We start from the raw sequence: 25,881 nt of genomic DNA, 5'->3' as shown, positions 1-25,881 counted from the left end.
TACCAATGAGAATCGGGTCAACTCGTAAAAACAAATGGTTTGATTCCTTACAAAGCTTTTAGTCTAAGTATTATTAACTTCCTTTTAAGGCTTTCACAAGTGAGCTGGTTTCTTATTTTAACTTCAAGTTACAATTTTCTGATTCACTCCTTGACAGTTCTTAATGATAATTTCTGTTTCTTTTTTTGGCTAATGAAATAAGCAAGAGAAGGGAAATGAATGCAGTGCCAGTCAGCGTGTTTGGCAATATCGGAGTTTCTAAGTTTATTTACTGCAGGTGTAGGTGGAACTTCAGTGCTTTCTATGGCAGTCAGTAAACTTAGAGTTAAATCACGGCGGGATAGAGAGGGAGTGTTTGTGGAAAGCTAAAGTGATTTGCTTTGCCGTTCTTTAGCTTTTACCTTATTTTCATTTACCAACCGTTACCAAAATTAAATGTTAACTTTCCAAATTAAAGTCTCAGGAATGCTTTTAGTGTTGGCGGGGGGGTGGGGGGGGGCTGGTCGGTTAATAGGTTTATATTTGCTCATAGAAATGTGGGGTAGGTTATTTTTAAGCACTCTTGGGGCATTTTAGAGTACTTTTGACTCTTTAATTAATCCACATCTTTGTGGTGGGTCAATGATATTATAGATGAGAAACACAGAACGAACGATTATGTGATTAGCCAATCATTACACAGCATAACCGAGAAGGAAGGAAGAGAGGGACTTGCTGTCAGCCTTCTCCTGAGGCCTCAGAACTTCTCATGACCCCACAGCACAACCTGTCCCAAATCTACTCCACTCATACATCTTCTTTCCATCTGTATATTTGATGCTCATTTGTATCAATTTGATATTTTGTTTGAAGCTATCGGAAGCTGATGTGTCCTGTCCTGTAGTTTGACGGTAGAGAGGTGGTCTTTTAAAAACCAGCCTGGGTTTTAGTCTCTGTAATATTTTCCCGTTTTATTTCTCACCAGAATACAATGTTATTTACAACATTGTTGAAGATTTAAGAGTCCTGTCCATTTGAGAGGAGGGTCATTCCTCTCTTGCTTCCTCAGTAACTGATGGTAAGGGAAGGAAAACCAGTTAAGTAGGTTACCTGGTTGATTTTTTGGTGTTTTTTGATTAATTTGGTAACAATTAAGAGACAGGGGATGTACTTTGGAATCAGATTCTGTTTTTCCTGGTTTGTTTTTTCTTGTCTATAATTACTTGAGACTCTCTTAATTTGAAAATTTGGTAAATAATCCTATGTGTTTAGAATTGGGCATTTTAGCTTGTTAGGGGGTGTGTTTTCACAAAATAATACACTGCTCTCCTATCCCTACTCAAAGCACACCTTTAACTCACTGTGGTGTACCAAAATGGTGCTGCAAGGGACAGTTTATCAAAGAACACAAGTCCTATTGTGATTAAAAAACAGGGTGCTACTGACCCAGGAAGGAGAAATCCAGTCCTTGTTAAAGATTTGCTCTTCAGGGGCTCCTGGGTGGCTCAGTCGGTTAAGCGTCTGCCTTCGGCTCAGGTCATGATCCCAGGGTCCTGGGATCGAGCCCCGCATCGGGCTCCCTGCTCAGTGGGGAGTCTGCTCCTCCCTCTACCCGTACCCCCAGTTCATTTTCTCTCTCCACCCCCACCTCCAGCAAAAATTAAAAAATAAATAAATAAATAATCTTAAAAAAAAAAAAAAAAGATTTGCCCTTCAGGTCAGTTGGTATCATGCTCATTAACAAAACAGTTGAAAATTGTAGCCGTATTTTAAGGAGTATTCCTTGTTAACTTTTTTACTTAAAACATGCTCTCCTGTTTCCCAGATTTCGCCGCCAGCTTTCTGAACCCTGTAATTCTTTTCCTCCTCTGCCGACAATGCCAAGGGAAGGCCGTCCTATGTACCAACGGCAGATGTCTGAGCCAAACATCCCCTTCCCACCTCAAGGCTTTAAGCAGGAGTACCACGACCCAGTGTACGAACACAACACCATGGTTGGCGGGGCGGCCAGCCAAAGCTTCCCTCCTCCTCTGATGATTAAACAGGAACCCAGAGACTTTGCATATGATTCAGGTAGGCCTGGGCTTTAAGTTACATTTAAAACATCTTTTCACTTGTTGGTCACTTTGATTAATGTTTGCATCGCATGGGGTAACTCATGACCATTTGGTGTGGAATCTTTCTGATTTTATCCCTTCTTTGAATCTTTCTGTGTGAAGCTGGACCGTCAAACCACTTTGGCTTGAGCTGATGGTTGAAGTAGTATCTAGAAATGAAACCAGTCCAAAAAAAAGTGTAATTTGTAAAATTAGGCACACTCTCTGTCCAAGAGCGTAACATTGTAATTCTTTTCTTGATTTTGGGCTTTTTTTTCCATTTTGCTACTGCAGCATTATTTAATAACAATGCTTCCAGAAAGTAATATTCTTTTGTATTGGCTCATTTAGTGCTTAAAACTGTTTGTTTTTCCCTTTATTAATGGCAAGATTCCACTGGTCCAAAAGTAAGATTCTTACTTATTAGAAGAAGAAGAGCAAAAATACAACATCTGAGTTTCAAAATGGTTTATTTGTAGAGCTTAGCTTTGGTCTCACTGAGCCAGAAAGACCCCGCCACCCCCAGAGAAGTATATCAAGATCGAGAAAAAAGGAGGTCTTCTGAAAGTAAGGAAATGTAAATTGGTTATGAGTATTATCACCAACTTTGCCAACATGTGACCTTGAGACTTTAGAAGAATTATGCAACTCATCTCACTTTCCCCCCATTACAATCTCAAAATCAGGATGTCTGCTTTTCAGATATCTCAGGAATTTTGAAAGAAAGTATGAAATCAAAGCTAATGCTTATAAGAAGGGTACAGTGTTCCTACAAAACATTATTAACATTATTGTAACTGGTGAATAGATGGTTGTGGACTTGGAAATACTTGAAAACAATGTAATTTCCTCTTGTTTAGATGCAACATTATGGTTGTTCTTTGAGAGGGGACTGTTGCTTCTCTAGGAATAACTGCTGAATTTTTCTATCAGTTCTAGTTGAGGAAAGAAAATTATCTCGAATTTGACTTTTTAACTTGCATAAAATTACCTGCTTTATTATAAACTGCTCTTGAAGCTCAGCAAGGGGGAGCCCTACAACTCAGAGTCTCCCTTTGGCCACCCTTCTTCCTTGGGCAAGAGGTTCAAAGGATTGTCAGAGGACTTGCCTACTCAGAGGTCAGACCTCCACCTTTGGAAAGGGCACCAGCTACCAAGGACCCATGAATTCCCTGCCTCACTGGCCCTAAGTCCACTTCCAGAGCCTGAGCAGTTTCATCCCAGGCTCAGTTTTCTGAAGGCAGAGCACATTGCTCCTGTGTACACACCGAGGTCCAAGGAAGTGGCCACCGGGTAGCTGTTTGTAGCTGAATGAGGATGGAGCTTGCATGTGCCCCTTTGCCTGCGTATGAGGCCCCCATGGCATGTGGCGCAATGTGGGGTTATGGGGAAAGGAAAAGAAGCAGAAAGCAGGGTAAGCTGGGGTCTGAAGACTAGAAGCTGGTTCCCTACCATCCTATTCCAGGGCTAATCTTAGAGATTTCCTCAAATTCTAAATTTGATGTAGCCTTCCATTTGTTGTGAATGGTATATTTTCAAGGCATGGGAGGAGAAAACATATTTATTTATCTGTTTGTTGGTTGGTTTACAATGAAAAAAATTTAAACATACGGCATGAGGGCCTTTATTTGAATGCTTGCCTCCCATGCTCTGTAATTTGGAGACTAAGTGTACCTGAAATGTACTGTAGTTTCGTGTTTAGAACTTCGTATATTTGTCCATAGTTTCTGTCCATAATTAAGAATCCTATTATCTAATAATTTTATAGATGGGATTCATTTTTCTCTATAAATTTCAAATCCTTTTAACTGATCGTCTCTTCCCCCCTCAAACCATATTTGCTGCACGGTTTTTTGAAGTCACCATGATTTCAAGAAACTTTACATAGAAAATACATATAAAATAACCCAAATAATTTGTTCAAAAGGACTTACAAGGCATAACATTTAGAGAGTATCTATGTGTTCTAGAAATGTTTTTATGTGTATAATTTAGCAAGATTGATAATGAAACCATTTTCTTGATTCTGTAATTAGCTCCATATAGATCTCTTTTCCTCATATTTATGTAACATGTAAAATTATGTATAACATGGTGTTGAGCGTATGTACCTTTTCTTGAGAAGATGCATTATTGGTGGGCCATACATAATATGAACTTCAGAGTCAGTCACTGTCCGACCCTCAAAAGCACAGATGTAGCCTAAAAAGCATAGTCCATGGCTTAGCTCAGGCTGCTCTAATAAACTACCATCGACTGGGAAGCTTAAACAACACACATTTATTTCTCACAGTTCTGCAGGCTGGGAAGTCCCAAGGTCAAGGTGCCGGCAGATCTCATTCCTGGGAAGGACCCTCTTCCTGCCTTGCAGATGGCCACTTTCTCACTGTGTCCCTTATGTGACAGAGAGTAAGCGAGCTCTGATCCTTCTTCCTCTTCTTATAAAGGCACCAATTCCATCATGGGGGGTCCCACCCTCCTGACTTAATCTAGCCCTTATTACCTCTCAGGGGCCCCATCTCCAAATACGATCACACCGGGCATTAGGGCATCTACAGTGAATTGTGGGGGACATAACCATTCTGTCTGTAACTGTCCAGTATCCTATTTTAAAGGGATATAGGGCATGTCTTCTGTTAAGTGTACCATAATACCTTGCACGTGACTTGTAGGATAGTTGTTTAACATTTGGGAAGCTATTAATTTAGATTCCTTTCTTCCCTCTAAATTCTATTGCGGATTGCTAAAGAAGTTGTATGGCACCTTTGAATTCTAATTTCAGTATTGCCAATAGGATACAGTTCTGTTTTGTTTGAATAGTTAAGTCGTAAAGCTGTGTCTTCTGGTTGTGGTCTAAAAAAAACTTCAGTAACAGTGTGTAACCAGGGCCTGTGAAAAATTAATATGCAAGTATCAAAATGTATTTCCTTGGCCACTAAGTTGCTGCAGTTGAGTTGGCTGACGTGTCTGCATATGTCATACATTCATACATTGCAATCAACAAGGATGATCTCCAAATATTTTGTTTTGTGGTCATTAGTTCTTTCATCCTTGCTAGAGCACATTAAATAATCTTTTTAGGGAATCTAATGTATTTATTGCTGGATCATTGATTTCTTGGTTCACTTACTGAGGTTGAGCAAATGGGACATTAGAAAATAGTTTATGTGATTTAAAAACAATGCAAAAACGTTTCATAGTTTACTTAGCATCTGTGATCCAAAGGTTTTCCTTTCAGAAGGCCTCTAGAACTCTTTATTGCTTAATTCAATATAACATAAATGTTGTGAAAATAAAAGAAGCTTTGTAAGTGAAAAGGCAGCATGATTATGCTCTAATAAAGCCTGACATTAATTATGACATGGGAAATGGAAGGTCTATTAGTTATAATTATAATTACAGGAATGCAATTTCAACTGCCGAGTGTTCAAGCTAAAAAAATGCAAAATATTATGTTAGTAGAGTAGAAATTATTATTCAGGAGAAGAGAAGAAAACCTGTATCAGAGGACACTTGGAGAAGATAAAAAAAAAATGTATTTAGGGACAGTTTGGTGACCTAGTAGAGTGTGATCACGATTATATTAGGATATTGAGTTCTAAATAATCACATCTGTTATTATTGTTTTCTTTCTCATCTTCTCTAGCCTAATAGTACTGCACAAAGCAGTACACAGGTTTTTTTGTTAGTTGGTTCGTTTCTCCTGAATCCAACATGATTTTCTCTTTCTTGCCCTAATGGCCAAGTGACTACATTAATTGAATGTGCATTGAGTGCTTCGTGGGAGTTCCTTATGCAGTGCCCCACTTTCATAGAATCATAATTATTTTCCCATTTTCATGTTTGCATATGAGGTTTTGCAGATTCACAATGCCCAAGGAGGCAAATATTTTATATATTCAGAGCAACATATTTCACTGGAGTTGTTAGTTGATTCTTTCTTTTTCTTTCTTTCTTTCTTTCTTTTCTTTCTTTCTTTCTTTCTTTTCTTTTCTTTTCTCTTCTTTCCTTCCTTCCTTCCTTCCTTCCTTCCTTCCTTCCTTCCTTCCTTCCTTCCTTCCTTCCTTCCTTCCTTCCTTCCTTCCTTTTTGATAGTTTACATGGTAGCATTTTTAGGGGGGTGGTGGGAAGATTAAACTAAAGTTTGATTCAAGAAAATATCAGCACACAATGTTCATACACTGTAATCAGGTCATTTCACCCTGGAAATTATGTTAGAGAATAGAAGGCACAATGAATGTTTGAGTGAGAGAGAAATGTTACAAATATAGAGTAATTGAAAGAATAAGTTATAGCTATCCATTAGAGAAATATTAGGCAGCCATTTGAAGTCAGGTTTTAAAAAATATATACTAAAAAAAATAATGAGGGGCACCTGGCTGGCTCAGTCGTAGAGCTTGTGACTCTTGATCTCAGGGTTGTGAGTTTGAGCCCCATGTTGGGTATAGAGATTACTTAAAAATAAAATCTTTAAAAAAATTTAATGAAATCTGAGTAAAAAAGAATATTACATATGTAATGTATGACTCATTCAAAATAAGACCCAGTACAGACATACTGTGGCTCTATATGGGTGATGATATTCTAAGCAATTTCTATTTTGTCTGTAAAGTGCTTTGCATTTTAACCATGCTTAGGTACTGCTTTTCTAATCAGACAGAATAAGTATTATATTTCAAAATATCAACCCATTTGGAGTTGCAGAAGTGTCCAGATTAATCACATCAGTCCTTTAAGTGAAAAGAGTGCTAAGTAAAGGATGATATTATAGTCTCACATGATGCAAAGCTAACTGACTTGCTATTAGTTTGTGTCCAGTAGTGCCTTAGAGGTGGGAGCAGAATTATTATGCTACTTGGTGGGTTTCTAGTTCATCCCTGTGTGGTGTTTGTAATCCACAATTAGTGCTTTGTTCCTTTGCATTTTGGGATACATAAAAAATCTCAACCTAAGAGTTGATTGGAGGGGTAGTACATTAATAAGATGCTTTTAGCTCTCAGGGCCTCTTCTATTACTCTCCTTAGTTTAAAAGACGCCTCCCAGCCAAGAGTGGAGCAGTTTAATCTAAGAGCTGGGGATGGAGAGGGGGAAAGGAGAACTTTCAAGGGCAGGAAGAGAGTTGCTGAAATCAGAAAATGGCAGACAAGGTTTGAGCTTCAGGAGAGGAACAAGTAGAAGGAGGGGGTAGTGGAGAAAGCTGACATCATGTGTCTCCTGAAGAAAATGTTTTATATATATGTATTTTATTATGTTCAGTTAGCCACTGTATAGTACATCATTAGTTTTTGGTATAGTGTTCAATGATTCATTAGTTGTGTTATATTTTTTAATGGTGTTTTGTAGGGCCACTCTGTGGTACTGATGAGGCCTTCCTTCAGTTTGGAGGCAAATAACACACATATGGTAGCAAATGTTGTGAATGCTAATTTTAAATTGGGAAATTGACACAAAGAGTTGTTTCACAGAATTAGAAAATTTTAAACTCCTGAAAGTTCTTGGATATTATCTAGTTCACATTCCTTCCCCACACCTCAGTTGTACAGATAAAATGCCTGAGGCTCATTCCTATTAACTTATCTCCAGGTACACAGATATTTTGTAAAACAGTCAAAACTGGAACCAAAATTTTCTTAGTTTAGTACACTGTTCACCACCGTCTTTCTACATAGTTGTCCAAAATAAAGTACTTTACTCCACCATTTCTTACCTATGTTATTGATCCTATACTCTAATTTTTGGACTCAGTTTCTCTGTGGTTTGTCAAAACTCTACCTGATTCAGAGCAATGGAAGTATCTGCACTGAGACCTAATGTGTGCTTTTCCTTTACATTAGATGGTCCCCAAATTTTATTCTAATTATTAGGTGCTCACTGTTGTAAGAGAGGAAAATATGGGACCTCCAGTGACATTTAGGATTAAAATGCATTCTGTTTCTTTTTAAAAAAATATAAACATTGTCAATAGTTGAGATTGTCAAAGAAGTGACTTTCCATAATAGGTCTTCTGGAAAAGGCTTAGTAATAATTAGAAGGAAAAATTAGCTAATTAACAGATCTTCTAACTCTAAAATGCTTGGATTATATATGAACTTTGAGTTTATCTGAGCCTTCTTATTGGGTATCACCCATCTTTGTTAAAATTTTTGGTAGCTCAGGGCGCCTGGCTTGCTCAGTCAGTGGAGCATTAAACTCTTGATCACGGGGCTATAGGTTCCAGCCCCATGTTGGGTGTAGAGATACTTAAAAATAAAATCTTGGGGCACCTGGGTGGCTCAGTCGTTAAGCGTCTGCCTTCGGCTCAGGTCATGATCCCAGGGTCCTGAGATGGAGCCCCACATCGGGCTCCCTGCTCAGCAGGAAGCCTGCTTCTCCCTCTCCCACTCCCCCTGCTGTGTTCCCTCTCTCGCTGTGTCTCCTTCTGTCAAATAAATAAATAAATAATCTTTAAAAAAAAATAAAAATAAATAAAATCTTTAAAAAAATTTTTTTTGATAGCTCTCAAAGGCTTAGAATTTAACTTGAGGAGTCATTTTCAAACTTTTATCAGTTGAATCCATTTTTCGCCAGAAAGCTTATGAGGGACTGCATTATATAAAAGAGACACAAGGAAAGCTTACATCTGGAAGAATATGGTAGGACTTTTCCATCCTCCATTTTTAAATCCATTCTTCATCCAGGCAACCTTCCCAAGTTCCCCCATATCCTTCTTTGTCACCTTAGGCCTTTAGTAAAAGCCAATAGACAAGCCTTCATAAATTTAAAGAAAGATTTTCTGTCTTTAGCATGTGAAAAAATTATATATAGGTAGAGAAATGATGAAATAAACACTGAAAACATATTTACCTCATGTTAAGTATGTGAAAACTAAGAATATGTTCAACTCTCAGCTGTCAGAGCTGACAAATATATCTGGTCCTCATATAGGCCCAAGCTGGCACTTTAGACATAGAGAGTTAAATATAAATCCTCTTGGGTTTCTAAAATGGCAAGGGAGGAAGATTTTTCCATTGTCACTCTTCTTCTGTGTTTTTGCTGTGTTGGTGGCTACTCATCTTAGTCAAATCATAGGAAAAGTAGTCAAGTAATTTTTATTTATTTATTTATTTATTTATTTATTAAAGATTTTATTTATTTATTTGATAGAGAGAGAGGGCATGAGAAGGGGGGAGGGTCAGAGGGAGAAGCAGGCTCCCCGATGAGCAGGGAGCCAGACGTGGGACTCGATCCCTGGACTCCAGGATCATGACCTGAGCCAAAGGCAGTCGCTTAACCAACTGAGCCACCCAGGCACCTTGGTCAAGTAATTTTTAATGCTGGTTCTATTAAGCCTTGCTTGGGGTTCCCCTTCCAAAGTTTATAATAAGGTTTTAAAGTGAAAGTTACAGGTTGGAATCAGTGGATGACAGAGCAAGATGAACATAATTATTTTCTGCTGCCACATAGAAATATAAATAAATAGTGTTTTGGAGAAGATTCTTCAGGGCCTCCATCGATTGATTCAACTGACACAAAATTTCAAAAAAGTGAAAACAAGGGAACAAAATTCAGAATACCACAATTACGTAGTAGTTTAGCTTAAACTATTACCAGAATGAGTGTTACTACTACTACTAGAGTAGTATCTCAGAAATTTTGTCATCAGCATTTATTATTTTTAAATGATTTTTATTATTTATTTACAAGAGGAGATATATATTTTAGAGAAACTGACCTCATGCATATTTTCTAATAAGTTTTCTTACATCTTTTCTGAACAATTGAGTTACACATAAGTAAACAACCAAACATATTGTTCAAGAAACACAAGGAATGTAGTGATTACAAAAGGAAACTGTTGAAAAATGCTAATTAAAGTCAGATGGAACAGAGGGAGGAAGAGCTTCTGATACTTATTTTAAACACCCAGGCTTGCTATAAACCAGCAGCCTTCCTCATCTCCAAAATGGAAGGTCCTACAGCCAATAATGGTAATTTTAAAATTTCTAAATATGAAATATTACATTTGAAAATATTCAGCTTAATTTCATCATTTATTTACATATCGTTGAACCATCTCAAGTAGAAGAAAAAAATTTTAAAGCCTTGAATAAAGAGTGAACTGTATGTTCACTCGTCAGTGGTCTTGCCTCTGTTCCATATTTTCTCTGGCTGGGAGATTATAGAATTCTTTATTATCTCCCCGCCTGGCTCTGTCAGGTATTTCAATTTTGAATTCTAAAATATGTTGGTGACTTTATTCTCTTCTCTTTTATTTATCAGATATTAGAAATTGGAAGGTACATATTAAATTGTCATGACGCCACAGTAGATAATCCTTCACAGGTTTAAAACCAAAGACTAGGCATCTTTTACGTTTCTCCTCATTCCTTCTTCAACAGGCACGGTAAAAATTTCGTGAGAAATTGTTTGGAGATGTATACAGAGATTGTTGACTGCAACTGTTTTCCCGTATGGCTTTAGGCCCCTGGAAGAGAGAAGTGGTTTCTTCCCTCTGGAGTCGAGGACCAAGTTACAGATGGCTGATAAAACCTATTATGTGCTTAACAGTGTTTGGTATACGATTGACTCTTCACAAATCATTCCCATAATTGCTCATAAATAGCTTTTTTCCTTCTAAAAACTCCAGATATTTTTAGGCATTACCATCTTTAGCAATTTCCAGTGCAGTGATGATTATGGTTTCATGAACTTTGGCTTTTTGTACCTGATATTTAGCACTACCAAAGGCCAAGCCTTGGCCCTATTCCATTAGTGAGCATCATTTGCTTATGGCTACATTTTCTCCTAAAACATGGCAGCTCATTCTTTTTTTCCATCCTAACTTTAAAACTGTTACTTCAAAAAATTCAGCTGGAGAGTCACTTGGGAATTTAAAGGAATGAGCTATTGATCCTTCAGAAGATGTTAACATTCTGTTTCTCTAACATCCAAAGATAATTTTCTTCTACTCAGCCAGTGATCTGTGGACTAGTGGATCACTTAATCTCTGATTTTGAGGTGCTTCACTTGTGAAAAGTGACGGTGATATCTTCCTAATTGATTTTGTTATTACAATAGAGGTCAGGGATTGGCCTCACAACCTGACTTTGCTTTTTATTGCCCCGCGTGCCTCGTATGGGTTTTCCTCATTTCTCCGAGTTAAAATAGCAAATCTCCCCAAACAGTACTCTGGTCCACTCTATCGCTTTTTCTAAGAAATACTTAAATATGCTCTAAATCTACAGTTACAGTAAGTGGCACTGGCTAGTGATTTGATTTGAGAATTGAGACTATGGTCTGGATTTACTCTTTATGCATTAACACAGGTCAAATGGACAGGGACTGCATTTTAAGTCAGTAATGGAAGGCTGAAGGCTGTCTTAAACCAATCATATCAGTTTTACCCATGACTGATTGATCCCTGGGGGCAGAGCCCTGGAAGCATTTGTCTTACATGAATGGACTCTATAGAGCCTAGAGTTTCATTCATAAAATGGAGACTGAAAGGAAACACACACGCGCGCACACACACACACACACATGCACACACTCTTACTCTCTGGAATGTCCATTTATACAGAGCTGAAGGGTGTAGTGTTCCATCAGCTGCTGCTTTTGCCAGTTGACTGGGAGTAATGATTAATGCTCATTGGTTCTGCCTGCATGTAACCCAACACTATTTATGGCCTTGCAGTGTTCCTAATGTATAGTGAATGAGAAGACAACATTCTCAAATCAGAAACATAAACAGGAACTGGTGGGTCTGAATTCCATTCAAATATGTCATTTCAGCCACACAGTGTTTGTCTAACTTGGATTTTACAGGCAGGAAAGGGGGAAGGGAGGTATAATCTGCTTGTGACTTGTACTAACATCAAAAAAGGGAATTAAAAGGGGGAGGGGAGAGGACTTTTATCCTGTGGGATTTTTAGTTTCTTTTTAAAGAAAACCATCAGGATGTTTAGGCCAGAACTGCTTATTGCAAGTGGACGAAATGATCATACAACTGTTTTTATATGTGCAATTAAGATTTGAAATTAAATGAAACAGTTTAAGGATGCATATTTGGATCTGTGTATGTGTGTGTGTGTGTGCACATGCATACGTGTGTTTCATGAATGTGAACGAGAGGAAAGATAAATATTATTTATTTTTTAAGAAGTACTTGAATATAGATTTTTAAGTATAGAATGTGGTTACAGAGTTTTTTTTCACTTACAGGATTTGTATACTTAAGTGAGTTACTATTTAATAGTTTAGAGGAAAAGGAATACTTTTTATTTCCATAAAATATTTTTACCTAACACATGACTAACTTAATTGAAACCTTTTCAAGGAATTTTTATCACATTAAATAGATGTGTGTGTGTGAGAGAATTTTTAGTTAATTGTTTCAAATACCGTCTGGAAAATTTTACAAGGAGTGATATTCAAAGATAGATGTGAAAAGCAACCAAAACAAAACTGAGAGAATGACAAGCATGTGTCATTGTGATTTACTTACCATTTTACCATTTTCTTAAATTTAGAGAAGAGTCTTGGAATACTCCATCCTGGTGACCCTTTGTTTCAGTGTGTGGGCCTCCATTGTGCACTGCTTTACCCGCCTGTATTTGTTATTCTTAGCAATAGAAAACAAAACCACCCACTTTGTATGACACTGGAAATATTACACTGAATTCTGAGCCCGATTACTGTTTCCTCTCTTTGTCGTAGCAGACATGTTTTGTTACACCTTTTGTCCTTCATCTCCTCATTTATAAGAAGGGGCATATAATTCCTCTACCTTTCTGTTTTTGTAAGGATTAGATAGGATTATGTGTGTAAAGTTACTCATATCTATAGTAGTAGGGGTCCACGCAAGAGTAAGGGATTTCTGTTGGTATGATTTTTATCTTGACTCCTAGAGATTTCCTGAAAGACTGCTAGTCCTTGAATAAGATGCCATTATTATTTCTAATGCTTGCAAATTCCGTTTGGGGGGCTAGAGGATAAGACAAAGTGAGAGAGATACTCTTCGGTGAAGAGAGTCCTATTGTGTAAGACCAACAAGTTATTGTACTATTCTGTCTGCGATGGAGTGAAGCCATCCTACAGAACTCCATACTAGTATATTCATGTTCAAAGCAATTAGAATAGATATCTGAATATTGCAGTGATCCAAGGAGAGATGAAAGGGAGAGGATAAAGCAATTCATGATGTGTTTGCTTCACATCATGTAGATTCCAGAAGGGGAATGATTCAGTATTGAAACTCAACATTAAAACGTTCCCCTCTTCAGAATTCTCTTGTGGCCCTGTTTTAGCAGCTAATGGCATCTATTCTTGTATTTTCTTTTAAACTTTTGTAAACTGTCGGAGTACAATAATATCTAATAAACAGTCAAGGTTACAGTTGTACTTATATTTCCTATCGCTTCAATTTTATTTTTGACTCTAACTTAATAAAACTTCACAGGCTTGTAAAACTTGTAGAATTGTCAGCCTACTAGATCATATAAGCTAAATCTGAATCTGGTCATTATTTGTGTAGAATACTGTTTCCCCCCAAAACCCACATGCTTACAAGAGAAGTCTGTGGTCTCAGCAATACTATTCTATACTGTTACTTCATGTTACATAGCTTTTATGTTTTAAAAGTACCTGAATGCAGATAACATTACTTTTTTTTTTTTTTGATATCTTGCAAACACTACACCATAAAGACTAACGTGGTGCTCTTTCTGTCCTCAAAGTCTATCAACAATAGAGTCTGCATCTCTGAGCTGTGGTGGAAGAGAATATCTCTGCAGATTTTACATTATTTATATTCACAGTTTACTAAAAATCCTAATGAAAAAGATCCCATCTAAGTGTGAATGAGGTCATACTAACTTCATCATTCTCTTAAGATTTCAGCCAAGTCCAACTTCTTTGCTTTTTTTTATATGAGGTTCAGTGACTAAGATGTTATTACATCCATGTGGAGCTTTTGTGACTGATGACAAACAGGTCTTACAAAGCTTCATTTTTGTGCCATCCCACTGGCCTTCTTCTTTCTCAAGTGAATTCAGACATACTTATCCTGGGCCTTCTTTTTAGAGTTAATTACTTTTAGATTTGTTCGCTCATAGAGAGATCCCATGGATGTAAACAAAAATTCCTTCCCCTTAGCATCCTTTTCAGAAAACTTTATAAAATATAATTTTCTCGATTAGCCACGTGAAATCTCTTTATGTGGCAAGTGGAAACGCATAGTAAAATGATGCTACACTAGGCTGTATGTGGATGCATTTGCATTTAACTACATCTTCACAAAGCTCATGTTATTTATGCACTCTGGAAAAGCTTTGGATTTTAAACACTGTGCCAGGAAATGGGAAGAAACAAACAAAACAGTAAAACGTGAAGTTTAAGACGGATAAAACTTTGGCAAGATATGTCATAAAGCTCCTCTTTATTTTTTTATCTTTTTTTTTTTTTAAACAAATAATGTATTAAAAGCTCCTCTTTCTTGAATGAGAATTGTGTCATTAGTTCTTGGTACAACTCAATATTTCTTAAGATAATAGATACGTGTCTTTGAAAAACTTGTTTAAACTCCTCTGTGTGCATTGAATTACACACACATGCACACATATTTTCCACAAAGTGTCTGATAATTTCAGATGTATGTCTACACACATATTTTAGCCCTGGACATTTAATGTGCCAAGTTTTCCACCATCATCAATGTATGACACACAAGTTTAGGTAGACGTGATTTTGTCCCCATTACCTCCTCAAGGAGTTGGTCAAGTGTATAGAAAATCCATCTTTCTCCATTGCATGCTCATATGAAGGCAAGATCATGTAAAAATACAACATTGGACTTATTCCTCTTTTATAGGGATTTCTCATTTACTCTCAGAGACTTGAGTGCCTAATTAAGCTATCACACTGATTATTGCTAGAAGCATTTAACCAAAAGCATCCAGTGAAAGAGAGGCATTTTCCCCAAATCAGCGCTGTATTTCCCAATATGGCTTTAAGATGCAAGAGACAGAAAACTCAACTCTTTAGTTTCATACCTGACTATCTTAATTTAAAGGCAATTTTAACGGTATTACTAAAGGTGAAGACTAATCAAATCAGATAGTTTGAGGTGTTAGTTTACTGTTCTTAAGTGCCCCTGCATTAACTAGTGCATTGAAATGACAACAGTGCTTTGCTGCTTTGAATTTTTGTAGCATGTTGGATCAGCTAATCATCCCCCGAATTCATGCGTGACAAATTACAGGCAGTTTAGTTTCAGCAAGCTGACTGGGCCCATGCTAAGTGTCCTATTGTTGTGCTTTTTGATCCATACATTTCAAAATAATATAAAATCCTTTGTCTTAAATTTACATAATTCAATATATAGATTGAATTTAAAACTTTTTATTTGAAAGAGACTGAGAGAACACGAGTGGAGGAGAGGGGCAGAGGGGGAGGGGCAAGGGGACTCCCCGCTGAGCACAGGACTCCCTGGGGGCTGAAGGTGGGGCTCCACATGGGGCTCTACACTGGGCTCCATCCCAGGACCCTTGGGATCATGACCTGAGCCAAAGTCAGACACTTAACCGACTGAGCCACCCAGGCACCCCTGAATTAAAAACTTTTTAAACCAAAGTCATTTAGCAGCAAACATCAGGGCATAACATTGTAAAAAGAAGCTCAAAAGAGGTACCTCCAAATATTTTGAAAATGTAATAGAGATGCTCACTTAAACCTGATAAATCATAAATTTATAATGAATTTTAAATCAGTATATTTTAAATATCACAGGTTCATCCTTCTCACTAAGTAATTGTTTTAAGAACAGCAAATTAAGATATAAAATAATTTAAATACGTAATTATTTTTAGTTTTAAGTACTGTGGTTCACTCACTTTAAACACTCGTGCGGGACACTTAAAAATAGTTTCTGTTATTAAGGATAAGCACGTATCTTGAATCCTCACTGTTTGGCATTAAGTGAAATGTTGCCCATAGGGTCCCTCTCCACAACCCTTTGAAGGATATCACATATTATTCCCATTTTACAGATGTGGAAGTTGAGAGCTAGACATGTGAAAAAACTAACAAAATGTCACACTCCCACGAAATACCAGAACTGAGGTTCAAAATCAGGTCTGTTAGAAGACAAGGAGCACATTTGTAATCACAGTGCTGTGCTCATGGCCCTAACATCATAAACTACGGACACATAATAGAGCAGAATGAATACGCTGTCCTAGTAACATTTGTGCTTAGGTTAAACAGCAGTTCGTTATTGTTGCTGAATTTTGGGAGCTTTATTCCATGAAAACACATGAATGCATATGTATGCAAGGCCTCCATTTCCTACCACAGAACGTTTGCCTTTGAAGTCCCCGCTTAGCTAGTTTGGTTCTTAGTTGAGCATTTAGCAAAAGTTAAAATGTAATGCCAAACTTCATTGGTTGGATTTTTTATTAGATAAGGTAGAAATGAAAGCAGCAGGCAATTTAATTAGCAGTAATTTTTCTGGGCAAGTCATTACTTTGATGAACTTCAGAGCAATGTTTATGGCTCCTAATTAACCATGTTAGTCATTTGATTGAATAATCACTTTGGAAATGTTTCTACAATTTGATTAGAGTCTGACCCACTCTGATAGTCATAAATTAACTGATACCACTTTAGGATAACATGACTTTAGTTACTTGAGGGGAATAAACTCCTCTTAGCCATATTTTTTTCAGGCTTCTCTGGACTCTATAAGGGATACCGATTTTAAGGATAGACTGGATTTAAACAGTGCTCGCCAAGTGTCTCAATTTCAAGAGCTGATGTTAATTTTATTTACTCCGGAGTATAATAAATAGTATTAAGAATGGCAAAAACACAATTATATTCTTTTTTTTTTAAGATTTTATTTATTTATTTGAGACCGAGAGAATGAGATACAGAGAGCATGAGAGGGAGGAGGGTCAGAGGGAGAAGCAGACTCCCTGCCGAGCAGGGAGCCCGATGTGGGACTCGATCCCGGGACTCCAGGATCATGACCTGAGCCGAAGGTAGTCGCTTAACCAACTGAGCCACCCAGGCGCCCCACAATTATATTCTTATATATGTATTTTTCCCCCCTAAATTGCCACTCATGGCTTTTCTTAGAACTTAGATCTCAAGTTTGGTCTCTGGAAGTGTAATAGAGGTTCTGGCTTTAGCCTTATTATAAATCATTAATATATTATGAATTTTAAATCAGTATACTTTATTTTTTTATTTTTTTTACAGATTTTATGTAGTCATTTGACAGAGACACAGCGAGAGAGGGAACACAGCAGGGGGAGTGGGAGAGGGAGAAGCAGGCTTTCCGCCGAGCAGGGAGCACGATGTGGGCTCTATCCCAGGACCCCGGGATAATGCCCTGAGCCGAAGGCAGACACTTAACAACTGAGCCACCCAGGTGCCCCTAAATCAGTATACTTTAAATGTCATACTGATAAGTAGAATTTATGAAAAAATATTACAGAATTAGCACAAGAAATAACAAATCGGCAAGGTCCATAGAGACGTGGGAATTAGTGAAATGATCATCACATTCTATCTTTGATGTCACATGCCCAGGATTGTGCTTATTTTGTATTATGTTACAGCACTTTTATAAGATGTTCCTTCAACTTTGACTTGAGCGTTTCTTATAAATGCTTGAATTTCCTCTCCTCCTCTTTTTGTCCCCCCCTGGGGAGGAAAGACTGCATTTAGTCACACTTACATATAATAGAGTTTAATCTATAGGTTTTCCTCAAGCCTCAAGAGCAGCCTACAGCCATACCCCAGCTGGGCAGCAGTCAGTAAAAGTGTTTTGTGGCAGGCTGTCAACATTGGTACAACAAAATTCTTACCTCTAAACAGCTGCTGAACTGATGGCAGAGTCATTAACACTGTCCCTCCTAGGCCCAGCTGCTCTGAGGGTCCTATGCCTGGCAATAAATCAACATAACATTAAAAATTAATTTGAAGTACCACTGGTTAAAAAGTATGGATAAAATGGACTGCTAGCTCTTTGGTAATGCAGAAGTTCAACTACTCTGCAACCCCATTGTAAGTTTCTTGATATCAGGAAACAAGATAAACTCTGTCTTTTGCAGGGTCAGAATTATATACTAGATCATATGTTATATAAAGAAGGCAAGGTGTTCTAAAATGTTTGATAATGAGTTCTATATTGTTTTCAACTCATAAGCTTGTTGATTTCTACATACTTTTTAAGTGTTATCGCTATTACAAATTGCCATTCAGATATTTTTTACTAAAACCATGTAAGCTTTTTTCTTTGAAAAATTATCTCATGTTTTGGTTGACATTAATCACCAGGCAATTTTTTTTTTTTTTAAAAATCAGATAGACTTTAAAAATGGAACATTCCAGACCAAGAAAGAATGGCCCCTAGGCCAAATAAATAGTGCTAATTATCTGTTATAACATGAAAGTCTGTGGATGGATAGTTAAGAAGAGATGAGGGTCTTTAGCTCCAATTCATTTAAATGTTCTTTATTCCTTGTTCAGAAATCATGTAGTTGCTACAAGTGGTAGAATGGAGGACATACTCTTATATTAAATAGGACATTTGTCCTATGTATCTTATAAGTTTATTTTTGTATGTGTTGAAAGTTTCAAAAACTTGAGGATACCTGCAGATGATAGAATTAGTTTAGTCACATATATTTAAACATTCCTACAGAATCTTATATGTTATGTACAGGCTTGCGCCCAGGTTCATGGGACCTAAAATATAAAATTTGGGGAACCTTCTGAAAGAAAAAGAAAAAGCAACAGCATCTACAAAATGAGTTGCAGGGCATCGGAAGGGATTCCTGTAAATGGAGGGTCCTTCCTGAAGCTACAACTTCATTGGCTTCACCAGAAATCAACCTCTGGTCATGTGAGTGACATTCTATTCAGAATCAAAGAACTTGAGCCTGTAATAGACTTTACTTATTTATTTATTTAAAAGATTTTATTTATTTGACAGAGAGATAGCGAGAACAGGACACAAGCAAGGGGAGTGGGAGAGGGAGAAGCAGACCCCTGCCGAGCAGGGAGCCCGATGCAGGGCTCGATCCCAGGAACCCTGGGATCATGACCTGAGTTGAAGAAGGCAGACGCTTAACAACTGAGCCACCCAGGCGCCCCTACTGTAATAGACTTTAGATAACATCTGATCCAACCCTTTATTTTATATAAGCTTAGATACAGAATGACTTATCTAAAGTCATTTAGCTTTATTAGAGGTAAGAACTGGAATTTTAATCTTTTGTCTCCTAGTCCATATGTCTGTCCTTTTCCCTATACCTAGGCTACTAAACATGTTAAATACACAGCCATTACTATGACTCAAGTTTAACCATTAACCAAGTTTATTTTCTCAGTGATGAGTTAACTTAGGTTGCATCATAATAGTGTTTGCTATGAAATGGTTGGATTTCTGTTTTATAGCCCCATTCGTTTTGAATATTACCTGTGTGCTTAACAAAATAAAAAGGCAGTCATACTTTTTATCTGGGGGTGAAAAATAGCAGTCACCTTAAAAGACTAGAGTAATTTTAAGAGATGTGGCAGTTTTGTCTTTTCATAATAATTTCTAACAGTGTTCCTGAAATAAACCATGACTGAGTCTTTGTTGATCTTTGCTTTGAATACCATGGGATATACAAATTTACCCCACAAATGCCCCAAATGTATCTTTACTCATGACCCCATTTGTTCCAAGGGTACTCTCACATTCATGTGGGGTTGCAGGCGAGCCATCCTTTAGTAAACGTGGGGAAAACTTTGAATTTACATGCCTGTTGAACAGAATCCGTGTCTGCCATGATATGCTTCTCATTTTTCCATTCTTTTTTTTTTTTTTTTAAGATTTATTTATTTATTTAGAGAGAGAGCGACCTGGGGGAGGGGCAGAGGTAGAGAGAGAGAATCTCAAGCAGACTCCCTGCTGAGCTTGGAGCCCAACGCGGGGCTCCATCTAACAACCCTGAGATCATGACCTGAGCCGAAATCAAGAGTCGGACGCTTAACCGACTGAGCCACCGAGGTGCACCTCATTTTCCCATTTCCTGCGTGGGCCCTGTCTGAAATGTTAACTACCCATTGAGAAGCTCTCCTCATGGAGACTCATGTCAGTTTCTGTTATTTTCCTGTCTGCACTCTGTTGGTAACAGCACATTTTCAGCTCCAAACTTCTCTTTGACTGATGTTTTTCTTCTTTCAGAAGTGCCTAGCTGCCACTCCATTTATATGAGGCAAGAAGGCTTCCTGGCTCATCCCAGCAGAACAGAAGTTAAGTTTTCTATTATTGAAATTCTTTGTAAATACAGTCAAAATTATCAGAGGTACCAAAGATGCAGTCATTTGATTAATCATTATATTTTATGGAAAAAATCACTTATGTTCCCTAAGCCACTATTTTAAAACTTTATCTTTTTAAAGTAAAAGGAAGATGTTTCAGGTTATGTTATCTTGAATTTGGTTGTTAACAAGAGTCATGTGCACATAAACAGCTGAAAAGTAGATTTCTGTATTCTTTTTTTTTGTCAACAACCACATCCTTTAAAAACAGAACATGTGCTTTATAGATTAGTCTACCTTACTACTCTCTACTGAAGTTTATCTTTGAGGAATTTCAGTTTTGCTCTAAGAGCTAAGTCTGTGTTTTGAAATAAAAGAGAGTAGATTTAAATATACTTGCCTTTATATATCCTGGATTTTTCATTTTTAGACAAGTAATTGTTAAGAATGGAATTTCACAAGAGAGGCCTACAGAAGGGAGTTTTTATTGTGGATGTGTTCATGGTAACCATGGTGGGAAAGCTTTGATCTAATGGACTTTGATACCTGCAAAGTAATGGATAACAAGGATCTTCTCTGGGTACATTCCCTATTAAGGTGTTTCTGGAAATATGTGCATGGTTTATGACATAAACGTTCTGTTTCCTCAGTAAGATGGGATAGGTGCATCTTCTTTAGGTTAGGTCTAATACTGGTTGTTTTGCATAAGTGATACTGATAGAAGTAAATGCTTATATTTAAAGAAGAGTATAATAAGCTGGTAAATCCAAAATACTTGGGACCAAAAATTTAGCAGAAATCCAGTGTAATTATTGTCACTGCTATTGTTAATATTATGTACTCACCGTAGAGACCAGTACATCTGAGAAAGAAAACTGTGACTAAAGTATATGAAATTTCTTACTGGTAATTAAAGACGGCAACGATTCAGTGAAGGTCACAGTCAAGGATATATGGGGGAGAAAATGATTGCTAAAAGCTGTTGATTTATTTTGCATTTTTTCTATGGACTTAGTTTTGTTACAGGAAAAAAGGACAGTTAAAAAGGAAAATTAAAACTGTCTTGGCTGTTGAAGATGAAAACATAAGGTTAGCCTAGCTAAATATTTCTCTGGGGAAGTAAGAGGTAAACTGAATGCGTTTCAGTTTATCAGGGTAATTGTGCAAGGTAAATATAAGTAACTCATCTTGATTTTCCTCCTGTCTCATGAATAACAAAACTTGGAAGAAAATGAAAAAGGAGATGGTATCTTGTAATTTCTAGGTTTGGCAGTGTTTACCTGCTTTGTGCTTGGAGTAGTGATAATATAAATATCTACTTGTCATATATCACTGTGCACCAGGTACTATTCTAAACTTGCTGTATTAAATCAGTTAATCCTCACAACAACCCCTTTAAGATAGGTGATTCATTATCATTCCCATTTTATAGGTGAGGAAACAGAGACACAGAGGCTGAAGAGTGTGTCTAAGGTCATGGAGCTAAAAAATGGCAAAGTCCTTTTCTACCCCAGTTTTTGTGGTTAATGGCTGTATTTTAAATTGCTTGTGAGCTTCATTTGTATCATGAATAAATGTATCCTATTTCCTCCCACAGGCTGTATGTTTGAGAAGGGCCCCAGGCAGTTTTACGATGACACCTGTGTTGTCCCGGAGAAATTTGACGGTAGGTTTCTCATTGCGCTTCAAGTTCCATTTTTTTAAGAGGGAGTGGAGAGATCACCTTTGGCTCTCCTGAAAACAGTTGACATCCCTACTTAAAGATTTCCATGCACATCATTTATGATGCATTCAACTCTTGCTAAACTTTACCTTTTATAAGTTCTCTCTTCCTTCCCCTATTCAGAAGCTTTTTCTTTTGTCCTATGAGAGAGCTCATTTTTAAAGATACTACCAGAGACTATCATTCTTGCTGAGCTTTGTGTAGAGTACGAGGGGTCTTTCCATTGCCCTGCTGAGCACATGCGGCTTGTTGTTCGAGATTTATTGAAAGCTGATCCCATAATTAACAAAGCAGAACAGAAAGCGTGCTACTGTGGATGCACAGATGACTAATGCAGCCTCTTTCCTTTTACTGTTCGTGAAAAGATGCATTATGGAACACAGGAACAACATAGCTGCCCATTTAGTTAGTGATTGTTTGTCGTTCTTTTTTGTTTTTCCTTTTTTTTCCCCCTGGGAAGATGTTCATTACTAATGTGCAATTACTTTGTAATTGCTTAAGATGGAGTTAGGAAAGCATTACCCTTTTAATATCACTCGCTATTGCAGTGAAAAGGTCCCAGATTTTAGAAAAGAGTGTCAAGTTAGATAGAATTTTTTTTTTTTTTTTTTTTTTTTTCCTTGACAAAGGTGGCAGAAGTCAGCATCTACGAGGAAGCTTGGGGAAAAGTGAACAGTTAGTTGATTTAGTGGTTCTTCAGAGTGGTCTCCGTATTTCCTGCTTTGATTGTTTAACAGGAAATGAGCAGGGACCCTCTGATTAGCTGATTGCACAAACTTTAGGGATCATGGCTGTAATGACTTGGTAGCTCTCAGAAGTTTTTAATTGTCATTATTTAAACAGCGAAGTGCATGTTCAGATTGCTTCTCCATCTCTAATTAGTTTCTTGAAGACTACTCTGTTACTGAGGTTTTTGCTACTCTGGTCCTTTCTCAGAAAGAATGATCATTTGGGGAAGATCTGTTTCCTTAGTCTTCCTTTAAATGGCTAAATTCACTCAAGGTCACAGGGTTAAGCTCTCATAGGGGTCACTTTTTTGGCCTTATTCTAAGTAGCTGTTAGTTTTAAGTTTCGAGCTTCAGTGTGGTAGGTGCTAGTTAGCATCATTAACAGAGTCACAGTTCTTAAAACACAGCCTTTTCTCTTAAGACAAAGCATAAAGCCTTCACTTTTTGGAATGAACTCCATCAGTTTTTTGTTTTGTTTTGTTTTGTTTTTCATTCTTAGTGAGCTTAACATTTTAAGAAATCTTGATTACCAGTATGGACATATAAGGAAATAAAAAGAGCTCAAAACTACTAACAGGCCTAAGTCACACTAATGTTTAGGGAAGCAATCTATCTTGATTATTCCCTTTGACTTTTAAATATTCTTCAACTTTGTACTAAGAAAATGTTTTTTGCAAGATAGTTTTATATTTGATAAGGACTAGAGAACAAGAGAATAGAAAAGCAAAAGGTTATTTTTTCATTGACAAGGCTAGGATAGTCCGTCACATTTATAGGCAGAAACAATCTAGAGATTATAAAATTTGACAGTGTTTCACTCTCTCTGCATAATTGCTCAGTTACCCCCGTGAAAAAATTTGTAAGTCTCTGAAGGAAAAACTGAGATAAATAAAACTGTCATTGAAATCAATATGAAGAGACACTTCTGTATTATCTAGCTTAGACCAAAATGACATAATGATTTCTTTACAGCTATTGACTGAATAATTTTATTTTGGTTGTGGTTTTTAAAAGTGTTGTTCTTTTTGTAATTATTTTAAGAGGTGTAGGTCTGTCTATTAACCAAAAGAAAGTTTTAAGAAGCTTTGATCTGGTCTGTTTTATAATTCACACTTACTGTGAATAGATTGGCTTGAATATATTCTGTCTGAATTGTTTCTATAGTGGAGAAGAGAAATTCATGCATTAACGATGATATGTTTGTAGGGGCCTAGACACTCAATCCCCAGTGTGACCAATTCCACATATTTTTGGGGATGGTTGACTGGAGGTAGATGTAAATAATCAGGAGTTATGACTGAATTTTTGTTTGTTAAAAACAAAATAACTGACCAGATTTATACCAGAAGAATTACAACACTAACACCCTTATTGCTGTAATCTACTTAATACTACTGGTTTTTACACTATATATAAATAACAAATAAATGTAACAGAAACCAGACTTTCTTGATTAAAAAGATAGATTTATAGAAAGCTCCTGTATATGTGTTTTTAGATTGCACTTTTAGAAAAAGACCAGCAAGCTAAATTCATGTGACTGAAGTGCAAACAAGAGATAAAGAAAAATGAATTTTTATTTGCTGCCAGTTAAGAAAGTGGTAGTGCCAGTATGGAGGTGTGGGGAAAAGATGGTCTGATGATAATCCGATATGCCCTGATTTACCTGTGTGATTTTCCTAATTTACATAAAGTACAGATTACTTAACTCAGAATTTAAGAATTAAATTTCCTGTGAGATGGGACGCCTGGGTGGCTCCATTGGTTGAGCATCCAACTCTTGATTTTGGATCAGGTCATGAGCTCAGGGTCATGGGATTGAGTCCCCCATGGGGTTCAGTGCGAGTCTGCGTGGGATTCTCTCCCTTTCCCTCTGCCTCTCCCCCTGTTCTCTCTCACACAAATAAATAAATAAATCTGTAAAAATAAATAAATAAAAGTAAATTTGCTTTGAAATATTTGCATTAAAATTTGCAAATTTTTTCATGTACTGGTCAATGAGGTATTACAAAGTATAGTTTGCAGAATTTGTACAAATAAAATGTCCAGAGCTTAAAATCAATTACTCCCTCTTCCATGTTGCTTAGAGTAGTGAATAATGTCATTAACAATAAAAGCAAGAAGTGTGATTGGATGGTATGGTTTTTAAATAAATGAGTGAAAACAGAAAGATAGTTATACAAAATTTTAATAAGCAAATGACATTCGTGGATTTATTCTACACCTGTTTGCATTCATTTTGACCCTTATATGTTATATATAGTTGTCTGTAAGTTTGTACAGGTTCTTGGTTTACATTAAATCCTTTAACTGTTTTAAAGCCCTATTTAAAGTGGTAACGTTATATTTCATAGAAACCTGTAAAGTGGTTGTGGCTGAAACATTTTCATGATTGGTTTAATGTAAATTTTATGTAAATGTCATAATATTGCTAATAATAGAAACTTTAACATTTTTTAATTTAGGAGACATCAAACAGGAGCCAGGAATGTATCGGGAAGGACCCACATACCAGCGGCGGGGATCACTTCAGCTCTGGCAGTTTTTGGTAGCTCTTCTGGATGACCCTTCTAATTCTCATTTCATTGCGTGGACTGGGCGAGGCATGGAATTTAAACTGATTGAGCCTGAAGAGGTGGGTTTCGTAGATTTTTGTTAGGAAAATTGGATATATTACAATATAAAGAAACAAATATTGATTAATATGCTAAAAATGTATTTTTTTAATTTTAAAACTTTAGGGAAACCTTTTGAATTAGAAAGTGGGCAAAGGGGGGCGCCTGGGTGGCTCAGTCGGTTAAGCAACTGCCTTCAACTCAGGTCATGATCCTGGAGTCCCGGGATCGAGTCCCACATCAGGCTCCCTGCTCAGCAGGGAGTCTGCCTCTCTCTCTGACCCTCCCCCCTCTCATGCTCTCTATCTCATTCTCTCTCTCAAATAAATAAATAAAATCTTAAAAAAAAAAAAAGTGGGCAAAGGGAAAAAAAAAGTACATTTAAAATAAGAAATGAATATGACCCTCATGTACATGCAAATGGAGTGTTTTCCTGAAAAACTTCT

The 25,881-nt window shown here is 37.0% G+C and overlaps 1 protein-coding gene across 3 annotated transcripts in view; it reads left to right on the top strand.

The window, feature by feature from the left end:
- The window catches only part of ETV1 (ETS variant transcription factor 1), a 96,129-nt gene that overhangs the window by 55,661 nt on the left and 14,587 nt on the right, over positions 1 to 25,881 (top strand). For all 3 annotated transcript variants that reach the window (XM_035020660.1, XM_035020658.1, XM_035020659.1), the window contains 4 exons: positions 1,805 to 2,052; positions 20,293 to 20,361; positions 21,967 to 22,035; positions 25,286 to 25,455. In XM_035020660.1, the coding sequence (XP_034876551.1) occupies positions 1,805 to 2,052; positions 20,293 to 20,361; positions 21,967 to 22,035; positions 25,286 to 25,455 (556 nt within the window). The remainder of the gene's footprint in view (positions 1 to 1,804; positions 2,053 to 20,292; positions 20,362 to 21,966; positions 22,036 to 25,285; positions 25,456 to 25,881) is intronic.

Source organism: Mirounga leonina, unplaced genomic scaffold (assembly GCF_011800145.1).
Source record: "Mirounga leonina isolate KUSES-001 unplaced genomic scaffold, KU_Mleo_1.0 Mir_174, whole genome shotgun sequence".
Classification (NCBI taxonomy): Eukaryota; Metazoa; Chordata; class Mammalia; order Carnivora; family Phocidae; genus Mirounga; species Mirounga leonina.
This window is presented reverse-complemented; position numbering and strand designations above follow the sequence as displayed.